This window comes from Salmo salar, chromosome ssa09, assembly GCF_905237065.1.
Source record: "Salmo salar chromosome ssa09, Ssal_v3.1, whole genome shotgun sequence".
Lineage (NCBI taxonomy): Eukaryota > Metazoa > Chordata > Actinopteri > Salmoniformes > Salmonidae > Salmo > Salmo salar.
The window spans coordinates 26,597,926-26,623,504 of record NC_059450.1 but is presented as its reverse complement, the minus strand read 5'-3'; the positions used below and the strand labels follow the sequence as shown (position 1 = coordinate 26,623,504).

The following is a 25,579-nucleotide window of genomic DNA, read 5'->3' as shown; positions in this document are numbered from 1 at the left end:
AAGAGGGTGGGACTGAGGGGGGCAAGGGCCTCTCAGATTGTCCAGGGGGCACTCCCAAGGTCTTTGGGACACTTCCTGGAAACAGAACAATGAGCTGACATTCTCCCCTTGCTGGAAAAAAAGCAGTGCATAAAGAGTTATTAATATACAGAGGCTGATAATGATGAGGCCGTGGGACCGCAGGGAGAAGTTTTTCTTTTTGTATTTAACCAGGTAGGCCAGTTGAGAACAAGTTCTCCTTTACAACTGCGACCTGGCCAAGATAAAGCAAAGCAGTGCGACAAAAACAATAGTTACACATGGGATACGCAAACGTACCGTCAATAACACAATAGAAAAAACTATGAAAAGTGTGTGCGAATGTTGTAAGGCAATAAATAGTAGGGAGGTAAGGCAATAAATAGGCCATAGTGGCAAAATAATTAAAATGTAGCATTAACACTGGAGTGATAGATGTGCAGATGATGATGTGCGAGTAGAGATACTGGGTTGCAAAAGGGGGAAAAAATAATATGAGGTAGTTCGGTGTGCTATTTACAGATGGGCTATGTACAGGTACAGTGATCGGTAAGCTGCTCTAACAGCTGATGCTTAAAGTTAGTGAGGGAGATATAAGCCTCCAGCTTCAGTGATTTTTGCAATTCGTTCCAGTCATTGGTAGCAGAGAACTAGAAGGAAAGGCGGCCAAATGAGGTGTTGGCTTTGGGGATCACCTGTGAAATATAACTGCTGGAGCGTGTGCTACGGGTGTGTGTTGCTATGGTGACCAGTGAGCTGAGATGAGGCGGGGCTTTGCTAGCAAAGACTTAGATGACCTGGAGCCAGTGGGTTTGGCAACGAATATGTAGCAAGGGCCAGCCAACGAGAGCGTACAGGTCACCGTGCTGGGTAGTATATGGGACTTTGTTGACAAAACGGATGGCACTGTGATAGACTACATCCAGTTTGCTGAGTAGAGTGTTGGAGGCTATTTTGTAAATGACATCGCCGAAGTCAAGGATCGGAAGGATGGTCAGTTTTAAGAGGGTATGTTTGGCAGCATGAGTGAAGGAGGTTTTGTTGCGAAATAGGCAGCCAATTCTAGATTTAATTTGGGATTGGAGATGCTTAATGTGAGTGTGGAAGGAGAGTTTACAGCCTAACCAGACACCTAGGTATTTGTTGTCCACATATTCTAAGTCAGAACCGTCCAGAGTATTGATGCTAGGCGGGCGGGCGGGTGCGGGCAACAACCGGTTGAAGAGCATGCATTTAGTTTTCCTAGCATTTAAGAGCAGTTGGAGGCCACAGTTGGAGTGTTATATGGCATCGAAGCTCGTTTGGAGGTTTGTTAACTTCACTAGGGTACGTGGGACGGTAGCGTCCCACCTGGCCAACATCCGGTGAAATTGCAGAGTGCTAAAATTCTAAATACACCATTCGTAATATTAAACATTCTTGTAAATACATGTTCCTTACATCATTTAAAAGCTTAACTTCTTGTTAATCCAGCCGCTGTGTCAGATTGCAAAAAGGCTTTACGGCGAAAGCATACCATGCGATTATCTGAGGACAGCGCCCAGAACACAAAAGTATTACTAGCATTTTCCAACCAAGCACTAGCGTCACGAAAGTCATAAATAACAATAAAATAAATCGCTTACCTTTGAAGCTCTTCCTCTGGAGGCAATGCCATGTGTCCAAACTACACAGTGAATGTTTGTTTTGTTTGATAAAATCCATTGTTATAGCCTAACACAAAACATTTGTAAACCGCTTGCGTCGTGATTTCCGTCTCATTCAACTTTGGACGAAACATTTGTGGTAATTACACACACTAAACAAACGTTTATCAAGTCATGGTTGGTTTCATTGCAATCCTCTGGGTGTTAGTAACACAACCAAATGTCATGGTTCTTTTCCCGGGACGTATTGACCGAAGCAAACCGATTTGAAGACACCAATCAATGACCTCATTGCGCACCAATGGTAGGACCGGTCTATCGTTGATTGACTGTATTTTGGCCCAATGACCACTGATCATCTTGAAATCTAGCTTGGAAGATAGCCAGTGAGCTGAGGTAAACGGCAATATGTAATGGTTATACGTTCGAAGACCAGCCTTTGTCGTAAACTCTGGCGTAAAAGAGGTTCATTCGCCATTGCAAATCCTACTTGACGGAGCCACGAGTGTTACGCATAGCAGTACATAATCAAGAGCATTTTCAGAAATGTTATATATTTAAATTATGGCGAATAAATCAGGAAAAGCTAAAACAAAGTCTAGGTATACAGATTTAACCCAAATTATAGAGTAAATTGATAGAGAAAGCGAGACCATGTTGCTTCAGGAAGATGAATCTTTCAGCGAGGCTAGTTTTGACTCGCAGGGGGAAGACATGTTTCTCCATGGAGAGGATGCTATGTTGGACTTGTAAGGCTAATTCTCATGCTAATGTCATTGTTTGAAATTAATAATATCAAATATTATTCATTTGAGATTTTTTTGTTGTTGATTTTCTTATTTTATTTGCAATATATAAAAATATCATCAGTAATGAAATGTGTAATGAAATGTGTAAAGTACACATTGGCTACACATTGTGGATGTGTGTGTGTGTGTGTGTGTGTGTGTGTGTGTGTGTGTGTGTGTGTGTGTGTGTGTGTGTGTGTGTGTGTGTGTGTGTGTGTGTGTGTCTGTGTTATATATTTTTTAAATGTATTTTATAAAAACATGGAATGGAACAGCACTTCAACATAGTGATTATGTTCCCTGTTCTCTATATAATACATATCTGTTTATTTTACGTGTTGATATAGGGCTCATACGTGAAAGTATTCTTACTGATTTTTTTTTCTTTCACAGTGGCAGTGACTCTGATTATGAGCCCCCAATGTCTAGGTGTCCACCCCCCTCTGAAGCTGGTTCATCCAGCCAGACCCCTGCTGTCTCCGGCTCCACACCTACACAGCCATCTAGAGGTGTGAAGACAGTGACCAAGAAGTGGAGGTGGGGAAGAGAGAAACCTGCAGACAGAGTGGCAGAGGGCCGTTGGCACTCTGTGCTAGAAGATGATGTGGAACCAATTCCACCAGTATTTAGACCAAAAAGGCAGCCAGGACCTCAACTAGACATGACTGCAAAGTACAGCCCCCTTCAACTTTTTCAACTGTTTTTCACCTCGTCTGTTATTGATTCCCTGGTGTCTAACACGAATAAGTATGGGGCTAAGGAGCAGGCAGGAAAGGAAGTAGCATGGAAGCCCATTTCCATGTCAGACCTTTTCTGCTACCTTTCACTGGTCATTTACATGGGGCTAGTGAAGTTGAAAACTCTGAGGGACTACTGGAAAATGTCAGCTCTCTATCAACTGCCTTTCCCCGCCACTGTCATGTCTTGTAAAAGATTTCTGGCTATCTCACGGGCGCTTCACATCAGTGACCCAGACGTTGATGGGGAGAATGACAAGAAGAGAGGCACAGCAAGATTTGATAGGCTCTGCAAAATCAGACCTCTCTACCCCAACACCGTTGAGGCCTGCAAGACCTATATTCAGCCCGCCCAGAACCTGTCCATAGATGACAGGATGGTAGCCTCAAAGGCCAGAATTAGCCTCAAAGGCCAGAATTGGCCTCAAACAATGCATGTGTAACAAACTAACAAAATGGGGTTACAAACTGTTTGTTTTGGCTGATTCTGTGTGTGCCTACACTTGCAATTTTTTTGTTTATGAGGGGAAAAACTGTTTTGCTACCGGTAATGGACTTTTGGGATTTTCAACTGCTGGGGAATTGCTACAAACTGTTTGTGGACAACTTCTTCACAAGCCCTACCCTGTTTACAGACCTGAGGAAGCGGGATGTGTGGGCTTGTGGCACCATTCGGACCAACAGAGTGGGCTTTCTGAAAACAAAGGTGAACGACATGCCTAAGCGGGCTGAGCGGGGTACCATGCAATGGATTCGTGAAGATGGCCTGCTCTTTGTAAAGTGGATGGATACCAGAGAGGTGGTCATGTGCACAAGTATCCACAAGTCCTTCAGTGGCGATCACGTCGTCAGGCGTGTGAAGGATGGTACCGGGGCACGGACCACAAACAATGTCCCCATTCCAGCTGCTGTAAAGGACTACAACAAGGGCATGGGAGGTGTGGACCTGTCAGACACACTGATAGGATACTACAATGTTCTCCACAAGACAATGAAATGGTACAAGACATTTTTCTATAATTTCATCGACATTGCTGTGGTGAATTCCTTCATCCTCCAGAAGGAAATGGCTAAGAGCTGTGGACAGCCCCCATCTCACAGCTAGCCTTCAGGGAGCTGCTCATCCGGGATCTTGCTAGCTACAGCAAGTCCACTGCATCACCTTCTGTCCCTTCTACCTCTGTCCCTTCTGCTCCTTCAACCAGTGGTGTTCACCTGCCCAGATTCATCTCTGCAGGCATGAATGTGTCTCGGGGCAAAAAGGGCACAGTAGGGAGGCGTCATTGTGCGCTTTGTCACAGGAAATGCCCCCTCACCTGCACCACCTGTTCAGTAACCCTCTGCTTTACAGCAGAAAGAGACTGCTATCGGCCATGGCATCAGCAGCACAATTTTGTGTAGAGGACTGAGGGTCTTCCCAATATTGTAAATAGAAAGTGTGTAAATAGTTACCCTTGTTATTTTTGATTTTAAATTATTATTATTATTATTATTATTATTTTATTTTTATATTTTTTTTTGGGGGGGGGGTGTGTTAGAATAGCATTTATGTATTTTGTATATAGTTATTTGCTTCAAAATGTATCACAATTTCGGCCACTTGGGTACATTTGGGTACATTTGTGTGGGACACGTGGGTGACTTTATGCTCAATGTCATGTAGCTCGCTCATTCTTGAAGTTATCTGTCTGAAACTTTGCTCCACTATTGTTGTCCTCTTATGTTCTTCATTCAAATCATCCCCAGCATCCTATCTGAATGTTTGGCTGTTCTTGTTCATTTGAAAGATGATGCAACAGCAATAAAAAACAGAAAACGTATGTTTTTTCCTTGTATTATCTTCTACCAGATCTATTGTGTTATATTCTCCTACATTCAATTCACATTTACACAACATTCAGAGTGTTTCCTTTCAAATGATACCAAGAATATGCATATCCTTGCTTCTGGGCCTGAGCTACAGGCAGTTAGATTTGGGTATGTCTTCAGGTGGAAAATTGAGAAGAAGGGGGGGCTACCCCAGTGAAGTTAACACAGTGTCCAAGGAAGGGCCAGATGTATACAGAATGGTGTTATCTGCGTAGAGGTGGATCAGAGAATCACCAGCAGCAAGAGCGACATCATTGATATATACAGAGAAATATATATACAGAGTCGGCCCAAGAATTGAACCCTGTGGCACCCCCATAGAGACTGCCAGAGGTCCAAACAACAGGCCCTCCAATTTGACACACTGAACTGTGTCTGAGAAGTAGTTAGTGAACCAGGCGAGGCAGTCATTTGAGAAACCAAGGCTATTGAGTCTGCCGATACGAATGCAGTGATTGACAGAGTCGAAAGCCTTGGCCAGGTCGATGAAAACAGCTGCACAGTACTATATTTTATCTATGGAGGTTATGATATCATTTAGGACCTTGAGCGTGGCTGAGGTGCACCCGTGACCAGCTCGGAAACCAGATTGCATAGCGGAGAAGGTATGGTGGGATTCGAAATGGTCGGTAATCGGTTTGTTAACTTGGTTTTTGAAGACTTTACAGAGGCAGGGCAGGATGGAAATAAGTCTATAACAGTTTGGGTCTAGAGTGTCTCCCCCTTTGAAGAGGGGGATGACCGCGGCAGCTTTCCAATCTTTAGGGATCTCAGACGATATGAAAGAGAGGTTGAACAGGCTAGGAATAGGGGTTGCAACAATTTCGGTAGATCATTTTAGAAAGAGAGGGTCCATATTTTCTAGCCCAGCTGATTTGGAGGGATCCAGATTTTGCAGCTCTTTCAGAACATCAGCTATCTGGATTTGGGTGAAGGAGAAGCAGGGGAGGGGGCTTGGGCAAGTTGCTGCGGGGGCTGCAGAGCTGTTGGCCAGGTTGGGGAAGCCAGGTGGAAAGCATGTTGTTCGATAAATGTAATTTCTTTGGCAATGTCCTTGTGTGAACAACCATTTAAGTACATGGTGGTCTGCAAGGGCGACAGCTTTCATTTGGGCAGCGATAACATCAGAAATTCCACAGTGACACTGTGGACGGATTGTGTCTTGCACACCGTTGTTGGCTTGTGGTGCTGGGTGCAAGAATGTGCATGAGTGAGTGTATGTATGGGTGCCTGGCTGTGTATTAAACTGTTGTCGGAGTGCTCACAGCATATTACTGATAGCTCTCCTAGCCAATTCTTGAAATTCTTTCCTATGGAAACAATCTGCCACAGATCCCAGTGTGTCAGCACAGTCTGACCCCTTCACCCCCCAACTTTTCTCTGATTCCTACAGTCAACAACTCGCTTCGCTCTCTCATTCCCTCACTCTCCCCTCTAACTTCAGCACCATTCCCCACATTCAAACACACTCACACTCACACCTGGACCCACACCCCTCACACACCACACACACCCTCTCGCACAAGCATGATATGTTGGTTGACACAGTGGCTTATGGACAGTATAAGCTCTTGCTGGCTCTATTTCTCTCTCTCTCTCTCTTACTTTATTCTTCTGTCTCTGACATTCCAACCACCATTCACTATACTGCTCTGTATATTAAAAAAGTTATCCCTTTTAGAAAAACATAAAAAACATATACTAAATATATTCACGTCCCCAAATAACTGATTAAAACACACTGTTTTGCAATGAAGGTCTACAGTAGCCTCAACAGCACTCTGTAGGGTAGCACCATGGTGTAGCTGGAGGACAGATATTTTCCATCCTGCTCTGGGTACAGTGACTTTAATACAAACCCTTAGTGGCTCATGATTCCATAGACTTACACAGTAATTTTGACGACTTCCGGAGAACATCCTCCAACCTATCAGAGCTCTTGCAGCACGAACATCCAATCAAAGGATCAGAGCTAGTACTGAAAGCATAAGCTACCGCTAGCTAGCACTGCAGTGCATAAAATGTGGTGAATAGTTGACTCAAGAGAGAATGACAATAGATTAACAGTTTTGAACAAATTCAATTCTTCAAAAATTAAGGAGAAGCAGCAGAGAGAGACAGCTATATTTCGTTGTATTTTTTCAGTTTCACCTACTTAGCTAGCTAATGCAGCTAATTTAGCTTACTCAACAACTTGACTCAAACAGAGAGGAATGCTATTTATGTTAGTTATATGGCTAAGGCTATCCAACTCTTCCAAGTCAAGGTAAACTTTCGGTTTTATTAATTTACCCAGGGGGGCCCACCGGTGTAACTGCTAAACTGCTTGTTGTCCACTGTACCTACTGCACGATTGTACACATGGATTGGCAGTGCTGCCAACTCTCAGGCATTGGCCAGGGGCCACCCACATTTGACCCTCTTTACACGCTCACACAGCACACCTCTTATTTCTCAATCATGCTGCTTTTCTTTTCTAATTAATCCACTATATATTCAATATATACAATCTAAGCTTGATGCCCTCAATCTCACACAAATTATCAATGAAACTACCAGGTACCACCCCAAAGCTGTAAACACAGGCACCCTCATAGATATCATCCTAACCAACTTGCCCTCTAAATACACCTCTGCTGTTTTCAACCAAAATCTCGCAATCACTGCCTCATTGCCTGCATCCGTAATGGGTCAGCGGTCAAACGACCTCCACTCATCACTGTCAAACGCTCCCTGAAACACTTCAGTGAGCAGGCCTTTCTAATCGACCTGGCCCGGGTATCCTGGAAGGATATTGACCTCATCCCGTCAGTAGAGGATGCCTGGTTATTTTTTTTAAATGCCTTCCTCTCCATCTTAAAAAAGCATGCCCCATTCAAGAAATTTAGAACCAGGAACAGATATACAGTGGGGGAAAAAAAGTATTTGATCCCCTGCTGATTTTGTACGTTTGCCCACTTACAAAGAAACGATCAGTCTATAATTTTAATGGTAGGTTTATTTGAACAGTGAGAGATAGAATAACAACAACAAAATCCAGAAAAACGCATGTCAAAAATGTTAGAAAATGATTTGCATTTTAATGAGGGAAATAAGTATTTGACCCCTCTGCAAAACATGACTTTGTACTTGGTGGCAAAATCCTTGTTGGCAATCACAGAGGTCAGACGTTTCTTGTAGTTGGCCACCAGGTTTGCACACATCTCAGGAGGGATTTTGTCCCACTCCTCTTTGCAGATCTTCTCCAAGTCATTAAGGTTTTGAGGCTGACGTTTGGCAACTCGAACCTTCAGCTCCCTCCACAGACTTTCTATGGGATTAAGGTCTGGAGACTGGCTAGGCCACTCCAGGACCTTAATGTGCTTCTTCTTGAGCCACTCCTTTGTTGCCTTGGCCGTGTGTTTAGGGTCATTGTCATGCTGGAATACCCATCCACGAACCATTTCCAATGCCCTGACTGAGGGAAGGAGGTTCTCACCCAAGATTTGACGGTACATGGCCCCGTCCATCGTCCCTTTGATGCGGTGAAGTTGTCCTGTCCCCTTAGCAGAAAAACACCCCCAAAGCATAATGTTTCCACCTCCATGTTTGACGGTGGGGATGGTGTTCTTGGGGTCATAGGCAGCATTCCTCCTCCTTCAAACACGGCGAGTTGAGTTGATGCCAAAGAGCTCCATTTTGGTCTCATCTGACCACAACACTTTCACCAGTTGTCCTCTGAGTCATTCAGATGTTCATTGGCAAACTTCAGACGGGCATGTATATGTATTCTTGAGCAGGGGGACCTTGCGGGCGCTGCAGGATTTCAGTCCTTCACGGTAGTGTGTTACCAATTGTTTTGTTGGTGACTATGGTCCCAGCTGCCTTGAGATCATTGACAAGATCCTCCCGTGTGGTTCTGGGCTGATTCCTCACCGTTCTCATGATCATTGCAACTCCACGAGGTGAGATATTGCATGGAGCCCCAGGCCGAGGGAGATTGACAGTTCTTTTGTGTTTCTGCCATTTGCGAATAATCGCACCAAATGTTGTCACCTTCTCACCAAGCTGCTTGGCGATGATCTTGTAGCCCATTCCAGCCTTGTGTAGGTCTACAATCTTGTCCCTGACATCCTTGGAGAGTTCTTTGGTCTTGGCCATGGTGGAGAGTTTGGAATCTGATTGATTGATTGCTTCTGTGGACAGGTGTCTTTTTTACAGGTAACAAGCTGCGGTTAGGAGCACTCCCTTTAAGAGTGTGCTCCTAATCTCAGCTCGTTACCTGTATAAAAGACACCTGGGAGCCAGAAATCTTTCTGATTGAGAGGGGGTCAAATACTTATTTCCCTCATTAGATAGGAAATCAATTTATAACATTTCTGACATGCGTTTTTTCTGGATTTGTTGTTGTTATTCTGTCTCTCACTGTTCAAATAAACCTACCATTAAAATTATAGACTGATCCTTTCTTTGTCAGTGGGCAAACGTACAAAATCAGCAGGGGATCAAATACTTTCCCCCCCCACTGTAGCCCTTGGTTCTCTCCAGACCTGACTGCCCTTGACCAACACAAAAACATCCTGTGGCGTTCTGCATTAGCATCGAACAGCCCCCGTGATATGCAACTTTTCAGGGAAGTTAGAAAGCAATATTCACAGGCAGTTAGAAAAGCCAAGGCTAGCTTTTTCAAGCAGAAATTTGCTTCCTGCCTCACAAACTCAAAAAAGTTCTGGGACACTGTGAAGTCCATGGAGAATAAGAGCACCTCCTCCCAGCTGCCCACTGCACTGAGGATAGGAAACACTGTCACCACCGATAAATCCACTATAATTGAGAATTTCAATAAGCATTTTTCTACGGCTGGCCATGCTTTCCACCTACCCCTACCCCGGTCAACAGCACTGCACCCCCTACAGCGACTCGCCCAAGCCTTCCCCATTTCTCCTTCTCCCAAATCCAGTCAGCTGATGTTCTGAAAGTGCTGCAAAATCTGGACCCCTACAAATCAGCCGGGCTAGACAATCTGGACCCTTTCTTTCTAAAATTATCTGCTGAAATTGTTGCAACCCCTATTACTAGCCTGTTCAACCTCTCTTTCGTGTCATCTGAGATTCACAAAGATTGGAAAGCAGCTGCGGTCATCCCCCTCTTCAAAGGGGGGGACACTCTTGACCCAAACTGTTACAGACCTATATCTATCCTACCCTGCCTTTCTAAGGTCTTCGAAAGCCAAGTCAACAAACAGATTAACAACTATTTCGAATCCCACCGCACCTTCTCCGCTATGCAATCTGGTTTCAGAGCTGGTCATGGGTGCACCTCAGCCACGCTCAAGGTCCTAAACGATATCTTAACCGCCATCGATAAGAAACAATACTGTGCAGCCGTATTCATTGGCCTGGCCAAGGCTTTCGACTCTGTCAATCACCACATCCTCATCGGCAGACTCAATAGTCTTGGTTTCTCAAATGATTGCCTCGCCTGGTTCACCAACTACTTCTCTGATAGAGTTCAGTGTGTCAAATCGGTGGGCCTGTTGTCCGGACCTCTGGCAATCTCTATGGGGGTGCCAAAGGGTTCAATTCTTGGGCCGACTCTCTTCTCTGTATACATCAATGATGTCGCTCTTGCTGCTGGTGAGTCTCTGATCCACCTCTACACAGACGACACCATTCTGTATACTTCTGGCCCTTCTTTGGACACTGTGTTAACAACCCTCCAGATGAGCTTCAATGCCATACAACTCTCCTTCCATGGCCTCCAACTGCTCTTAAATACAAGTAAAACTAAATGCATGCTCTTCAACCGATCGCTGCCTGCACCCGCCCGCCCGTCCAGCATCACTACTCTGGACAGTTCTGACTTAGAATATGTGGACAACTACAAATACCTAGGTGTCTGGTTAGACTGTAAACTCTCCTTCCACACTCACATAAAACATCTCCAATCCAAAGTTAAATCTAGAATTGGCTTCCTATTTCGCAACAAAGCATCCTTCACTCATGCTGCCAAACATACCCTCGTAAAACTGACCATCCTACCGATCCTCAACTTCAGCGATGTCATTTACAAATTAGCCTCCAATATTCTACTCAATAAATTGGATGCAGTCTATCACAGTGCCATCCGTTTTTGTCACCAAAGCCCCATATACTACCCACCACTGCGACCTGTACGCTCTCGTTGGCTGGCCCTCGCTTCATACTCGTCGCCAAACCCACTGGCTCCAGGTCATCTACAAGACTCTGCTAGGTAAAGTCCCCCCTTATCTCAGCTCGCTGGTCACCATAGCAGCACCCACCTATAGCACGCGCTCCAGCAGGGATATCTCACTGGTCACCCCCAAAGCCAATTCCTCCTTCGGCCGCCTCTCCTTCCAGTTCTCTGCTGCCAATGACTGGAACGAACTACAAAAATCTCTGAAACTGTAAACACTTATCTCCCTCACTAGCTTTAAGCACCAGCTGTCAGAGCAGCTCACAGATTACTGCACCTGTACATAGCCCATCTATAATTTAGCCCAAACAACTACCTCTTCCCCTACTGTATTTATTTTGCTTCTTTGCACCCCATTATTTCTATTTCTACTTTGCATTTTCTTCCACAGCAAATCTACCATTCCAGTGTTTTACTTGCTATATTGTATGTGCTTCGCCACCATGGCCTTTTTTTTGCCTTTACCTCCCTTATCTCACCTCATTTGCTCACATTGTGTATAGACTTATTTTTCTGCTGTATTATTGACTGTATGTTTGTTTTACTCCATGTATAACTCTGTGTTGTTGTATGTGTCAAACTGCTTTGCTTTATCTTGACCAGGTCACAATTGTAAATGAGAACTTGTTCTCAACTTGCCTACCTGGTTAAATAAAGGTGAAATAGATAAATAAAATAAATATGCACATATTGGCATAACAAGAGAAGAAACAGAAGAGATAATGATGGGAATGGGTAGAGACATAAAGGAGGTCAGAGTAGGGCTGGGCCAAGAGAGAGTGTAGCGAGAGGTACGTTGGCCAAGGGAGCGAGCATAGCAGTGAAGTACATTGGGCCAAGGGGTTCATCAACAGTCACGTGAATGATTTGGTGACTTACAAAGTAGGCAAACAAAGATAACATAAAGTCAAGATAGGATAAGATAAGGAAGGTGAAGATTTGAAAAGATTACAGCACAGCAAAGGAGCTTTGTCACTGATTGTATTATGTTAATTCAATCACTCTATGTTTGCACATTGTGACACATGATGGTGATTTCCCCCCCAAAAAACGTAATCCTTATTGACTGGAACCCAGAGTAGAAAAAACAGCCTCACCTCAACATTGAGAGAGAGAGAGAGAGAGAGAGAGAGAGAGAGAGAGAATTTCTCCTTGTGTATTTCACATTGGTTTATTATCTATTTCACTTTCTTTAGCAATGTAAACATATGTTTCCCATGCCAATAAAGCCCTTTGAATTGAATTGACATGCGGTAGAGAGAGAGAGATGAGGTAGAGAGAAGGTGAGCGAGAGAGATTAGATATAGAGAGGAAGGTAGAGAGAGAGATGAGGTAGAGAGAGAGATGGAGAGAGAGTTAGAGAGTGATGAGGTAGAGAGAGAGATGTGGTAGAGAGAGAGTAAAAAGAGAAAGACAGGAGATCAGGAAATTAGACAATTATGCAAGACCCAGTAAGAGGGGTGGGGTGAAAGGGAAGAAGACTTGAGTTAAATCATCCCTGTCTCTTTTCTGAACTCCATGCACCCCTTTCTCCTCCCCTCTCTTTTCTCCTGTGAAGCTGTCAGGGCCAACCCTCCTACCACGACCAGCACTACAAGCCAGATGGTCAGCCTGGAATTCAGCTATCAGCTTGAATCCTTTGGATGGGTCATCGTTGGTCCCTGACGGCTTCCCTCATGAGAAGAAAGGAGTATGGTACCATGAGGGTCATCCACCTAATGTCCATGTCCTCACCAGCACCACAAGCCATTCAGTCAGCCGGGAATGCGCACACTGGCTTGAAGATGAACAGGCACGGCTGACTTCAATAAACTCGTTAAGGGTGTGGCTGGCTACTCAATTAGGCGCCACACTTATCAACTGCTGGTTTCCCCTCACGGGGAAGAGGACTGAGAGAGCAGGTAGCTCTAGTTGCAAGTTTTATTTGCTGAACATTTCTTGATTCTTGAAGAGATCGTTTAGGTTGGAACCTTATACGCAATAAAATCTATTTTGTTTTGAATTTACACTGCCTCATGAGCCTCTGTACTAGAAACCTAGCCTAGCTCTGGTCAGTGACATCACACCTCCCCACTGGCTGCCACATCTCCCAAAAAGTACAAGGGGTCAGAAGGGACAAGAATGTTTAAAAACAACAAACCAGAAGAAATGTTTTCTCTCCAATAAAGTCTTGTTAAAGCGCTATCTATACACTCCTTTGAAAATAAACCCAAGACACAATGTCCAATGCCCGAAAATGACATCCTCTGTCTGTCTCACAGTCCGAGTCCGTCGCAGACAAAGTGAAACGACAATGTTCTTACACTGTTATATGTTGAATGTTTTCACCCTATTTTTTCACCCAGGTTATTTTATTAAGAATCTCTTCTGAGAAATGGAAGCATACCGCTGAGTGTCGTATTGACATGTTTAATTAAAAGCCAAGTAGGCTATTTCAAGAGGGACTTGTAGTGTCGCCTCTTCACGTGGTCCATTAACTGAAATACTCTTGTCAAAAATTCAGTGGTACTGATGATGGATAAGGTCATCAAGTGTTTTCTTCTTCAGTTTGAGCTTGCAGGCACCATTCAACAGGAAGGATGCAGCAATGGCCGGGTGTGTGTGCTCATCTCATCTGTGTCTTTCTCTGTTGTCAAATGTGAACTAGCATTGAAACAGAACTCAGTGAGGTTGTTTCACAGCATAGCTTTCAGTATCCCTCTGAAGTGATGCGCTGATGCTGGAGATGTTAACTGATAAACCCCTACAGTCCACTCAGACACTCAGATAATGTGCATGACACAGGGAGCAGGCCATGAAAAGTCTTGAGAGAGAGAGAAATAAACACTTCACTGACTGCTGTGGTAATTTAGTAACAGAGGCACTGGTCACAACTTTGGGTAAAATAACAAAATGACACCAGCTTGTTCTTTGTCATTCCTTTAAAAGTCTTGGAGCAGAGATTCCAGATCACAATCATTATGAAGTACAGTTGATTGCTAATTATATGCATCACAAATACACATAATCACCAACACTATCTTCTTCTCTCTTATGCACTTTGATTAGAGGAGGAAGTCTGATAAAGCTGTTTGACTCCCCTTCAAGCCAACACAGCAGGCCTGCTGTCCACTTTTCCTCACCCAGCCCACATAAACAGGGTCCCCTGATGGCATGTGCTTGAGTGAGAGTAAGAAGTTGAGAGGTCATTCGAGTTAAAAGGTTAGCTAGCTAGCTATGGCGGCTGCAAAGCATGCATCCATCTCACACCGTTAACTTTCATAAATGCAATGTTAATATACAAAAATAATATTTGTGCATCTACCACGCATGCGTTCACAACAACCAGCGTGTCCGCAAAAGAGGTTTCGCTTCAGCAACTGGTTTTATGCTAGCTTGCTAATGCTAGCTGGCTAATAGCTATGTTGCAACCAAGTTGTTGACATTTCGTCTTGCCCCACCCGACAGATGCTAATTTGTAGTGAATTTGAAGCGAATAACATTCAGGTGGGTAACAATTTTTGCCAAATGTTTACATTTCTCATGATCCTCTGATACTGAGTGAAACTTTCTTTTGGCGAACCAGTTTATAAGCCTGTGTTAGCAAGCTAGCCGTTGCCAGCAGCTGTTATTTAGACTAGCTTGCTAACGTTAGGCTAACTGTCTACCAGGATTGGCAAAGCTGAGGTAGCTAGCGAATCTAGCGTGCTAACTAAGCAGCTAAAATAAAAGCAGATAACTAGTTAGTAAAGAGTATATTACATTTCAGTTAAAGCATTGCTTTAGTTTTTTGGGGGAAAAACTAGCTAGCTAGCAATTATGTTTACAGCTGACACTACTATTTTACAAGAACACACATTAAGACCTTTTTTTATTTGTTTAGGGGTGCAGAACTAGCCTAGGTATTGCATGTGAAGGTGGAAAAGTTTTAATGTCACGTACACCACCTAATTTAGAGGTCCTGGATGATGTACTGATTCTGTCCGCACCACCCTAAGTAGTGGCATGCGATCGAGGGTGGTGCTGTTGCCATACCAAGCAGTGATGCTTTCCACACTGCCAGGTCATTGCAGTAGCTAAAAAGGATTTAGCTGGTAACCTACCCAATAATCCCTGTCATTGAGTTGAAATCAAGGTGTGCTGTTGGAATGTGAAAATGGCTCAGCTCATGATGAATAAATGAAGAGTCTACTAACTACTATGCTTTTGATGTTTTTCTTCCAGTTTAGACTGCAGTATCAACCTCATTAAACTGCATTCTCTCTGTCAAATTGAGTTATTTTCCAGGGATTAAGCACAACCCATAATAAGACCATTTGCCCTCTATGTGTTCTGACACCAACACAAATCCTCACAGTGGTGATGTCCATTAGCGAAATGAGCAGGCTATCTCCTGGTCACATTCCAAACACTTCTAGGCCTTATCATTCTTGATGAGATTTTTAGAAAGCTTTACACACACGTGCGCACACATTCTGCACAAGGTGTTTCTTTCTGGAGGAGGGATGGCAGTGCTTTATGTGGGCCCCTGTGGGCACAGTATCCGGGCCAACTGGCCTAACCCTGACGAGAGTCCTAACTGAATGGTCGGCCTCTTAGATATGAAGTCATCACTGCACTGGCACTTGCTCTCTAGAACCCAAGGCATTATCCCAAGATTGTTTTGCTATAAGCACTGCTAACCAGGGGGACCATGTGAACTACAATCCCGACACTCTGTTTTAACGTTTAGAAACGTCAATTATCATCACTTATCTTTCATATCAGCAAGAAAGAATCTTTCAAATAAAAAGTATACACTTACTGTAGCCGGTTTGCACAGATCCATACAGTTGTGTCCCTAAAACCGATGAACTACACTTTCACTACAATTCCTCCCCAGTTACACTTACACAAAGGTGTTCGAGCACGCTAGATAGCTAATTAGCACAGGTGGTCGCCTCTGTCTTCTGTCTGTCTTCCGTAAATAAACGCTGTAACATAGAGATATGGCTGTGTGGGAACACTAACCCCAACCTTATAAAGGTGTATAGTAATTGAACCTTTTTATTATTATTATTATTACTTGCTGATATGAAAGATATGTTCCTTATGTTTCCAAAACTGTACCGCAAGAGATGAGTGTTAACAGAACTTCCCAGGCCAGAAGATACCTTCACTCATAGACGCTAAAGGTGGTTAGCATCTATGAATGGGCTACACTGGCCCCATTGTCCTATTCAAGTGCAATCAGTGTGCCCTGTCTATTACAGGCACAGTTCATATTGAAAGTGGGCTAACCTTACAGTCTACTGTATGTACTGACTAAGTCCACAGGCTGCGTATTGATCATTGGCACAACTAAGCCTTTTTACAGGTGTGTGTGTGTGTATCTGGGTGTGTGTTTGTGTTCTGGCTTTTTTGTACTCTCCCTGATCTTTATCAGAGATCCAATGGGTAAAAGTTATTAAAGCGTTGTTCTTTTCCCCGCTGACTAACCCTCACCCTCCCCTCCCTGCGAATTGCACCACTCATCACAGACAGCAGGCAGCAATTAGCTGTGAGCACAGTGGAGATGGAACCCAGGGGTTGAAGTCCTCTCTGTTTTTCCACTGCAACAGAGAGGGTTGTTCAGCTAGCCTAACTCACAAGTTGAATTACTCTGGCTAATGGTTTTGAGAGCAGAGAACCAAGAATGGGCACGGCTTGTTGTTTAGACATGGTTGACCTTTCATTTCCATTTCCTCTATGGTGATATCTGGTCTCCACTCAAAATGATTTCCAGATTATGCAGGGTCAGACTATGAGCAGATATATATGTTTCATTGCAGTTAGGCTAGATCACATATTGCTATGGTGATTGAATAAACATTTAATCAATCCTCATTATATAGACTTAATCACATTTTCTATGATTTTATTAGTCCTACACCATTGAACATCGAAAGAAAATGTTTTCCGTGAGCGTGTGAATAGCCTACATCCCTCCCTTGCCTACATCCCTCATGATGTGATGACTTTATCACTTTTCACCTCTCATCCTCTGGGGACCATAAAGGTGTGTGTGCTCTAGCATGTTCCTGCCGACACGTGTGTGTGTGTGTGTGTGTGTGTGTGTGTGTGTGTGTGTGTGTGTGTGTGTGTGTGTGTGTGTGTGTGTGTGTGTGTGTGTGTGTGTAAGTATGTTATGGGGGAGAGCAGTAACAGGGGAGGCGTAATTGTGACAATTGTGCTGAGCCGGCGTGTTCCTCACCTCTCCCGTGCTTCATATTTTCCATTGCTAAAAAACAACAACCCTTAAACCCCCATCCTGGCTCTGTATGACACACACCTGAGTTGTTATTCCATCAACCACTTTGAATGCTGCTACCGGGAGACCTGCCGTGTAATGGTACTGCTGTTGCTAAGCGTGGTGGTAATTACGTGAGGGGGATGGAAATGGGAGACTTGTGCGATTACAGCGTTAATGGAGGTGGAGGAGTGTGAACCACAGTTCAAAACACCTGCTTCGTAGAGCAGAACTCCCTGTAGCCGAGCTCAGGTTCATTGTGTCAGCAAGACCAAGCAATAAAGACTAACAGCATGAATAAAGCCATATGTTCTACTGATTTAGTGTTATGATTTTTTTTTTTCTTCATAGGCTTATAGTTTTATCCAAAGCCACATGCATAGCATACATAGCCAACATCCCCATTTTTAGGGTAATAGGTGACACTGACAGTAGTTCTGGGAAAGTTTGTCCCACCTGCTGGGTTTATACTTTTTGTTAGGATATGCTCATTGGTTGGCAATACTGAGCTGTTAAGGCCCCATAAACCTAAATCTGATACACTCCTCCACTCAGCAACTGATTTCTATGAACACTAGTAGGCACAAAGGGTCCCTGTGGGGCAAGACTAAATATCATCTGACATGATCATATGGAGATTTGCCGTCAGCTGTCAAAGTCTCTGTACTAGGTTTTGAATTTCAGCATGTTTATGTTACATCTGATTTATTAGAAATAACACCTACTGTAATACAGCAGTAGCTTTGAAAAGAACAAAATGGAATATAGGCCAAGGCGTATGACAGTGTTGAGTGGACCCCAGATGGCATCATTCTCGAAAGCATGATCCCACAAAAGACAGCTGTAGGCTGAGTTATATGCAAAAATATTTAGGCTATTCAGTGGAAATGTGAAATGTTCAGGTCTAAAAAAAGGTTGTCAGGCGAGCTGCATATATTCCAGTCTCCCTGCTCACAGCATTTTAACAGTAAGAAACTCCTGGCTCCAACCCCTATTTACATTCCACAATAGGAATGTCTGCCTTGGTTTTTCCACTGTTTGTGTGGAAGTGTTTAGGAAGATGAACAGAACAGGAGGGTTTACTAGTTATGAGGACATTGATAACTCCATTTGTCTTACGTTAGGCAACTCCATGATTCACCCAATCCTTCCTCATTACTCCTAAGCTTGCTGTTCCATATCCGCCGAGAATTCTAGAGAATTGATTAGCTTACTTTGGAAGTGTTAATATCCTATGTACAGTATATCTGCTTCATGATCAGTTTAACTGCTTTTACTGTAGTGAACTAACAAGTTCACTGATGCATTAAGAGAGTCCAAATATAAATGTGAAATCATCTCGCTCTCTCTCTCTCTTCCAGGTATGGTGGTGTCAGTGCGGAGGCTTTACTTTGTGGTGACCCTGTTTCTGGGTAGTTTCCTTGGCAGCATCTTAATGCTAGTCTCTGTGCTTCCTCTCATGCTGATGTCACCCGCCTGGTACCGATGGATCACAGACTGCATGTGGTTCATATACACTGCTCAAAAAAATAAAGGGAACACCTAAACAACACATCCTAGATCTGAATGAAAGAAATAATCTTATTAAATACTTTTTTCTTTACATAGTTGAATGTGCTGACAACAAAATCACACAAAAATAATCAATGGAAATCCAATTTATCAACCCATGGAGGTCTGGATTTGGAGTCACACTCAAAATTAAAGTGGAAAACCACACTACAGGCTGATCCAACTTTGATGTAATGTCCTTAAAACAAGTCAAAATGAGGCTCAGTAGTGTGTGTGGCCTCCATGTGCCTGTATGACCTCCCTACAACGCCTGGGCATGCTCCTGATGAGGTGGCGGATGGTCTCCTGAGGGATCTCCTCCCAGACCTGGACTAAAGCATCCGCCAACTCCTGGACAGTCTGTGGTGCAACGTGGCGTTGGTGGATGGAGCGAGACATGATGTCCCAGATGTGCTCAATTGGATTCAGGTCTGGGGAACGGGCGGGCCAGTCCATAGCATCAATGCCTTCCTCTTGCAGGAACTGCTGACACACTCCAGCCACATGAGGTCTAGCATTGTCTTGCATTAGGAGGAATCCAGGGCCAACCGCACCAGCATATGGTCTCACAAGGGGTCTGAGGATCTCATCTCGGTACCCAATGGCATTCAGGCTACCTCTGGCGAGCACATGGAGGGCTGTGCGGCCCCCCAAAGAAATGCCACCCCACACCATGACTGACCCACCGCCAAACCGGTCATGCTGGAGGATGTTGCAGGCAGCAGAACGTTCTCCACGGCGTCTCCAGACTCTGTCACGTCTGTCACGTGCTCAGTGTGAACCTGCTTTCATCTGTGAAGAGCACAGGGCGCCAGTGGCGAATTTACCAATCTTGGTGTTCTCTGGCAAATGCCAAACGTCCTGCACGGTGTTGGGCTGTAAGCACAACCCCCACCTGTGGACGTCGGGCCCTCATACCACCCTCATGGAGTCTGTTTCTGACCGTTTGAGCAGACACATGCACATTTGTGGCCTGCTGGAGGTCATTTTGCAGGGCTCTGGCAGTGCTCCTCCTGCTCCTCCTTGCACAAAGATGGAGGTAGCGGTCCTGCTGCTGGGTTGTTGCCCTCCTACGGCCTCCTCCACGTCTCCTGATGTACTGGCCTGTCTCCTGGTAGCGCCTCCATGCTCTGGACACTACGCTGACAGACACAGCAAACCTTCTTGCCACAGCTTGCATTGATGTGCCATCCTGGATGAGCTGCACTACCTGAGCCACTTGTGTGGGTTATAGACTCCGTCTCATGCTACCACTAGAGTGAAAGCACCGTCAGCATTCAAAAGTGACCAAAACATCAGCCAGGAAGCATAGGAACTGAGAAGTGGTCTGTGGTTACCACCTGCAAAACCACTCCTTTATTGGGGGTGTCTTGCTTATTGCCTATAATTTCCACCTGTTGTCTATTCCATTTGCACAACAGCATGTGAAATTTATTGTCAATCAGTGTTGCTTCCTAAGTGGACAGTTTGATTTCACAGAAGTGTGATTGACTTGGAGTTACATTGTGTTGTTTAAGTGTTCCCTTTATTTTTTTGAGCAGTATATTTACACCAATCTGTTCCTGTCTCTGTCTGTGTTCCTTACCTCTGCATCTTCTTACTTATGTCTGTCTTTTTTTATCACCTTTGTTTGACCACGGTGGTTTAACTGTTTTGCCTTTTTGGTTTTGACCTCCTAACCTTCTTTGATGTGTTCCCTAGACCTTTCTTGATCTCTTGCCCTGATGTTTTTTGACCTCTCACTGACCTTGTTTTGTACTATTCTTGGCCTTTTTGTTTTTGTCTAAAGATGATGAGGTTTATACAGGGTGCTCTTGTGAAAAAGAATGCAAATACAGGGAATACAGTAGGACCAAATTAAATGACAGTCTTTCTGTTCCTCCCTCCTTCCTCCCTCCCTCCCTCCCTCCCTCCCTCCCTCCCTCCCTCCCTCCCTCCCTCCCTCCCTCCCTCTGTGCAAGCCTTGCTGGAGCTGGTGTTTGGGGTAATGGTGGTGATCACGGGTGATGGCTTCATCCCAGGGGAGCATAGTGTGATCATCATGAACCACCGGACCCACCTGGACTGGATGTTCCTGTGGTTCTGCCTGCTGAGGTATAGCTACCTGCGCCTGGAGAAGATCTACCTCAAGGTGGGTATAGGCAACATACGCACACACACACATAAACATGTGCGCACACACACACACCTCAGCATGGGTTACACAGTGCTTCATCTTCATCAAGCGTCAGTGGGAGGAGGACCACAGCCACATGGGGAACATGCTGGAATACTTCTGTGACATCAGAGAGCACCTGCAGCTCCTCCTCTTCCCTGAGGGCACTGACCTGACCGGTAACAGCTTTCAGTGACATCAGCCAACCAGGGCAATGATTGTTGGATAGGACATGAGCACCCTGCATCAACCGTTTCCAGCTCTCATCCCCAAGCCTGTTAACATTGGTTTTATACTGTAACTCCCTGAGGATGTATGGGTGGTCTATGTGTATCTCTGTGTATGTGCATACAATGTTCTTAAAATCAGTTTGACTTACAGACCCAGGGCCAGATATATGACACATTAGAAGTAATAGTTTAAGTAATACATCCTACATTCCCTCCTCTCCCGGACGGCTGGTGGTGGGATTTGGATCAGTGTGGCCCCCTGACTATTTCTGTGACCCTTTCTGGATCAAAAATGTCTTAGCATTGTCCCTCAGAGGATAGCTAGGGATCCACAGGTGTAGAGCTCCACCTAGGCTAGTGTCATATATTTTAATTAAATCAACTTGATAAAAAATTATATTTTATTCATATCTATGGAGGAAAATGATATAAAACTAATGTTCTCTCACTCTTACAGTAGTGTGTTAAACCCTATCGAAGAATTGAATGTAAAATGTCATCTTGTGACAGTCAATTATTATAGATGTTGACAATATTATTGAGGCTACTTCACATTCTCTGTTGTCCTCTCTCCTGCAGACTACACTAGAGCAAGAAGTGATGACTTTGCGGAAATGAACGACCTGCCTAGGTTTGAGTATGTGCTGCAACACCGCACCACCGGATTCACCTTCATCGTGGACACTCTCCGCAAAGGCCAGGGGTTCACTTTATTGATATATACTGTTATTCTTTACCCATTTTGCACAACATGCACTAAAGTTTAACCAAGGGTGTTTTAGTGACTTTGTATTGTAGTCCTCATTAGTTAGCACTTGTTATGACAAGTGTTAGCCTATGTCATTCAAATGATTCAAGCGTGAAGGGAAAATAGATTTTTATCTCAATGAGATGAACCTGATTAAATAAAGGTTAAATAAAAAAATAACAAGCCACATCAAACAGTGCTACCTGTTTTTCTTTAGAAATCTCAGACTAGTGCTTCATCAACACTGTGACACATTACAGCACCCCCGGGTATCTCATATTGCCTTGTTAGATAATCCTGGCAGCCCTCCAGCAGTCTTAAGTACTGCCGCTCGCGGTGCTTAGCTGGCCAGTGTTCTGAACCGTGGTGATGTCATCGGACTTGTTCCCTCACTTCTTTAGTTACATTGACTCAAGTGTATGAGTCTTCCACATCAGTGTCTGCACAAACCCCACGGTTAAAATAAAGATGCACGATGTTGGTCATACAGGTTGTGTAACCACCCCTCCCCTCCTTTACAGGAAACAACCTGGATGCCGTCCATGACATCACCGTGGCCTACCCCAAGAACATCCCCCAGACAGAGCGCCACCTGATCCTGGGGGAGTTCCCCCGGGAGATCCACTTCCATTTGCGTTGCTGCGAGGCCTCTATCCTCCCCTTCCGACCTGCAGGACTGTACCTGTACATTGCCGATCTGTAAATAGCACACCCAACTACCTCACCCCCATATTATTACTTACCCTCTTGCTCTTTTGCACCCTAGCGTCTCTACTTGCACATCATCATCTGCACATCCATCACTCCAGTGTTAATGCTAAATTGTAATTATTTCGCCTCTATGGCCTATTTATTGCCTACCTCCCTATTCTTCTACATTTGCACACACTGTACATAGATTTTTTTCTATTGTGTTATTGACTGTACGTTTGTTTATGTGTAACTCTGTGTTGTTTGATTTTGTTGCACTGCTTTGCTTTATCTTGGCCAGGTCGCAGTTGTAAATGAGAACTTGTTCTCAACTGGCCTACCTGGTTAAATAAAGGTGAAATAAAATTAAAAAATAAAAGGACCCAGGAGCACTGGGCTGAAAGGGAGGTCCGCCTGAGTGACCTCTATGCCGCTGAGCCCCGGGGCTTTCCACAGGGAGTGTGCCGCGTGCCCCCGTGTAAGACAGAGCTCCACATGGCTCTGATCAAAACAGCCTCACTGTTCTACTGGAGCTCCTTCATAACCTAACTACGCATACCTCTGGCTCTGGGTCCAGCTACGTTTGTACTTCCTGTTGATGATGGGTCTACTTCGGACAGAAGCTGATTGGAGGGCTGGAACTACTGGAGCTAGCCTGTCATCTCAACTGGAAGTCTGTGACTGGGGACGAAAAGAAAAAGGTGGTGGGTGGGAACGGGAAGGGGTCATAGTGACTCATCATAGCCATTAAGCTGTAACGCCTTCATGTGTCTGACCGTCTGTTGCGGTCTTTCCTTGCATTATACAATTAAGAGGACTGTCCTCGTTCATCCTTTCTGCTCTTATATGATTTTATTTCATATCATTCTTGAACCAGAGTGTCATAATAATAGCCAGAATACTATTTCTTAGTTCAGTTATAGCTATGTGTTTTAAATTGATTTTATTATTGTTTTGTGTTTCCCTTGGTTATGTATTTATTTATTTTAAGTGATGGAAGAGAGCCATAGTATAGAGCACTCATACATTAGATGTGTGTATACTATGATCATTTTTGCCTTTATTGTTCTGTGTTTAGCCAATGTAGATTATCCATTAGTCAAGCCAAATTAATCACTGTTTCTGCAAGCAATCATTAGCCAACAAAAAGTGATTACCGGTAGAACTGAATGCTTTCAGTCAAAGTGATGAGTCAATCGTGCACTTAAAGTGTTTGCTGGCAGGGAATCTGAACACTGTCTAAGACATTAAGGCTACTATCAATCCATTTACATTGAGCCTTTATAGACGAGCTAAGTTGTTTTCATTGCTTACCTCTCGATAAACCTGTAAACCTGATCATTTTTGTATACATGCTGGAAGTAGCTTTTGCACCAGGAAATCCAAAGGCAAAAATCAGCCATGTGATGTAAAATGGAATCAAACTAAATGTAGTAGTCTGCCAAAACTGGGCAGGGCAGTTCCACCACGCATCGCTGCTAAGGTATTTGTGGACTGCAGCAACACTTTCATGCACTCTTTATTGGAATGGGCGACGGTTCAGGAATCGAGATCTGAGACTGAGCAACTGCAAAGCAGCTTAGAAAGAGAGGGTGGAGGGTGGAAGAATGTAATTTAGACAACACCCACAATGTCCAAGGGGGACACAGAGGACCAGACTTGGAGTGGAAAACTGGCCTTGAAGTCGCCCTAATCCAAAGAAGCCTCATGCCCACCTCTTTCTCTCCCCAGAAAACTTGCACCGATGCTCTCAGCAAGCTAAACTCAATTAGTGAACGACAGCTGAGAAGGCTCTACCGATTATGACAAAAAAACGAAGAAATTAAAATGATAGCATGGGCAGTGCTATGTCCACTAGTAACCTAGCCACTGCTCTCAATGCCACATCCAACCTTGCCATATATAGAGTTCTGCAAATCCAGAACCATTTTTATGAAGGACACTGTTTGATCTACTGACCACCTCAATACTGCAAGTCAAATTATAATTTTTGTAAGAATAAAATGAGATGGTAACCATCGATGGTTATCGATGTGTTTTTGTTTCTTGAAATACGAGGCCCTGTTGTTCAGGTGTATGGGCTGGTTCCAGCCACTGTGATTAGACTGCGTTAACAATTCTCTCATCAGGATGTCAATGGCTTACCAAATTACTACTCATCTTTCTATTACTAGAATCTCTGAAACAGCTGGAATTTAAACATTTCACCCATCTCTCTCCGTCGCTCTCTCATCTGTTCTCTTTGTTTTCCTTTATCTTTCTTGGTTTCTCAAAATTCTCTATTTCTCTGTTGGGTTTTCTCTGTGTTTTGTTATTGTCCATAATAGAATCAACTTCTGATGCTGGACTCTAATACAATCACTGTCCTCAGATAAATCTTTACTGGCCAATGTTGTCAGTTATCACGCTGTTCAATAAATATAACATTTCATCCCATGCAGATGCCCTGCTTTGTGTGTCTTGTTTGAAAATGTGCAATGTAAAATTCATTCTTCACTGATTGGCGTTCAGGATGCTGACCCAACATTATATCAACTCACCACTGTCGGTGGTCTAAATATTCAACAAAACTACTTTGACAAGCTGTACTACCATTAGAATATTGTAGTTGTGGTCTCTTGGAGCAGTCCTAGTAAACATTGTAGTGAATGAATCAATAAGACCGTGTGCGCTCATGTTACAGCCATAGTGAGCTCACACCATAG

The 25,579-nt window shown here is 44.0% G+C and overlaps 1 protein-coding gene across 1 annotated transcript; it reads left to right on the top strand.

The window, feature by feature from the left end:
* The first annotated feature begins 2,318 nt into the window (after positions 1–2,318).
* Positions 2,319–25,579, top strand: LOC106611107 (lysocardiolipin acyltransferase 1-like). The gene is made up of 10 exons (XM_014210973.1): positions 2,319–2,413; positions 2,846–2,989; positions 12,812–12,858; positions 21,013–21,201; positions 21,245–21,385; positions 22,016–22,132; positions 22,706–22,883; positions 23,255–23,415; positions 25,318–25,336; positions 25,558–25,579. The coding sequence occupies exons 1-10, from the start codon at positions 2,319–2,321 to the stop codon at positions 25,577–25,579; spliced, it is 1,113 nt and encodes a 370-aa protein (XP_014066448.1).

What these genes read in the sequence shown, in the direction of transcription:
- LOC106611107 (XM_014210973.1), top strand. Translation starts at nt 2,319, where the DNA reads ATGTTGCTTCAGGAAGATGAATCTTTCAGCGAGGCTAGTTTTGACTCG. An exon ending in CCAGCACTACAAGCCAGATG is followed by an intron (nt 12,859 to 21,012) that starts GTCAGCCTGGAA and finishes CCTCTGTGCAAG; the next exon opens with CCTTGCTGGAGCTGGTGTTT. An exon ending in TGAGGGCACTGACCTGACCG is followed by an intron (nt 21,386 to 22,015) that starts GTAACAGCTTTC and finishes TCTCTCCTGCAG; the next exon opens with ACTACACTAGAGCAAGAAGT.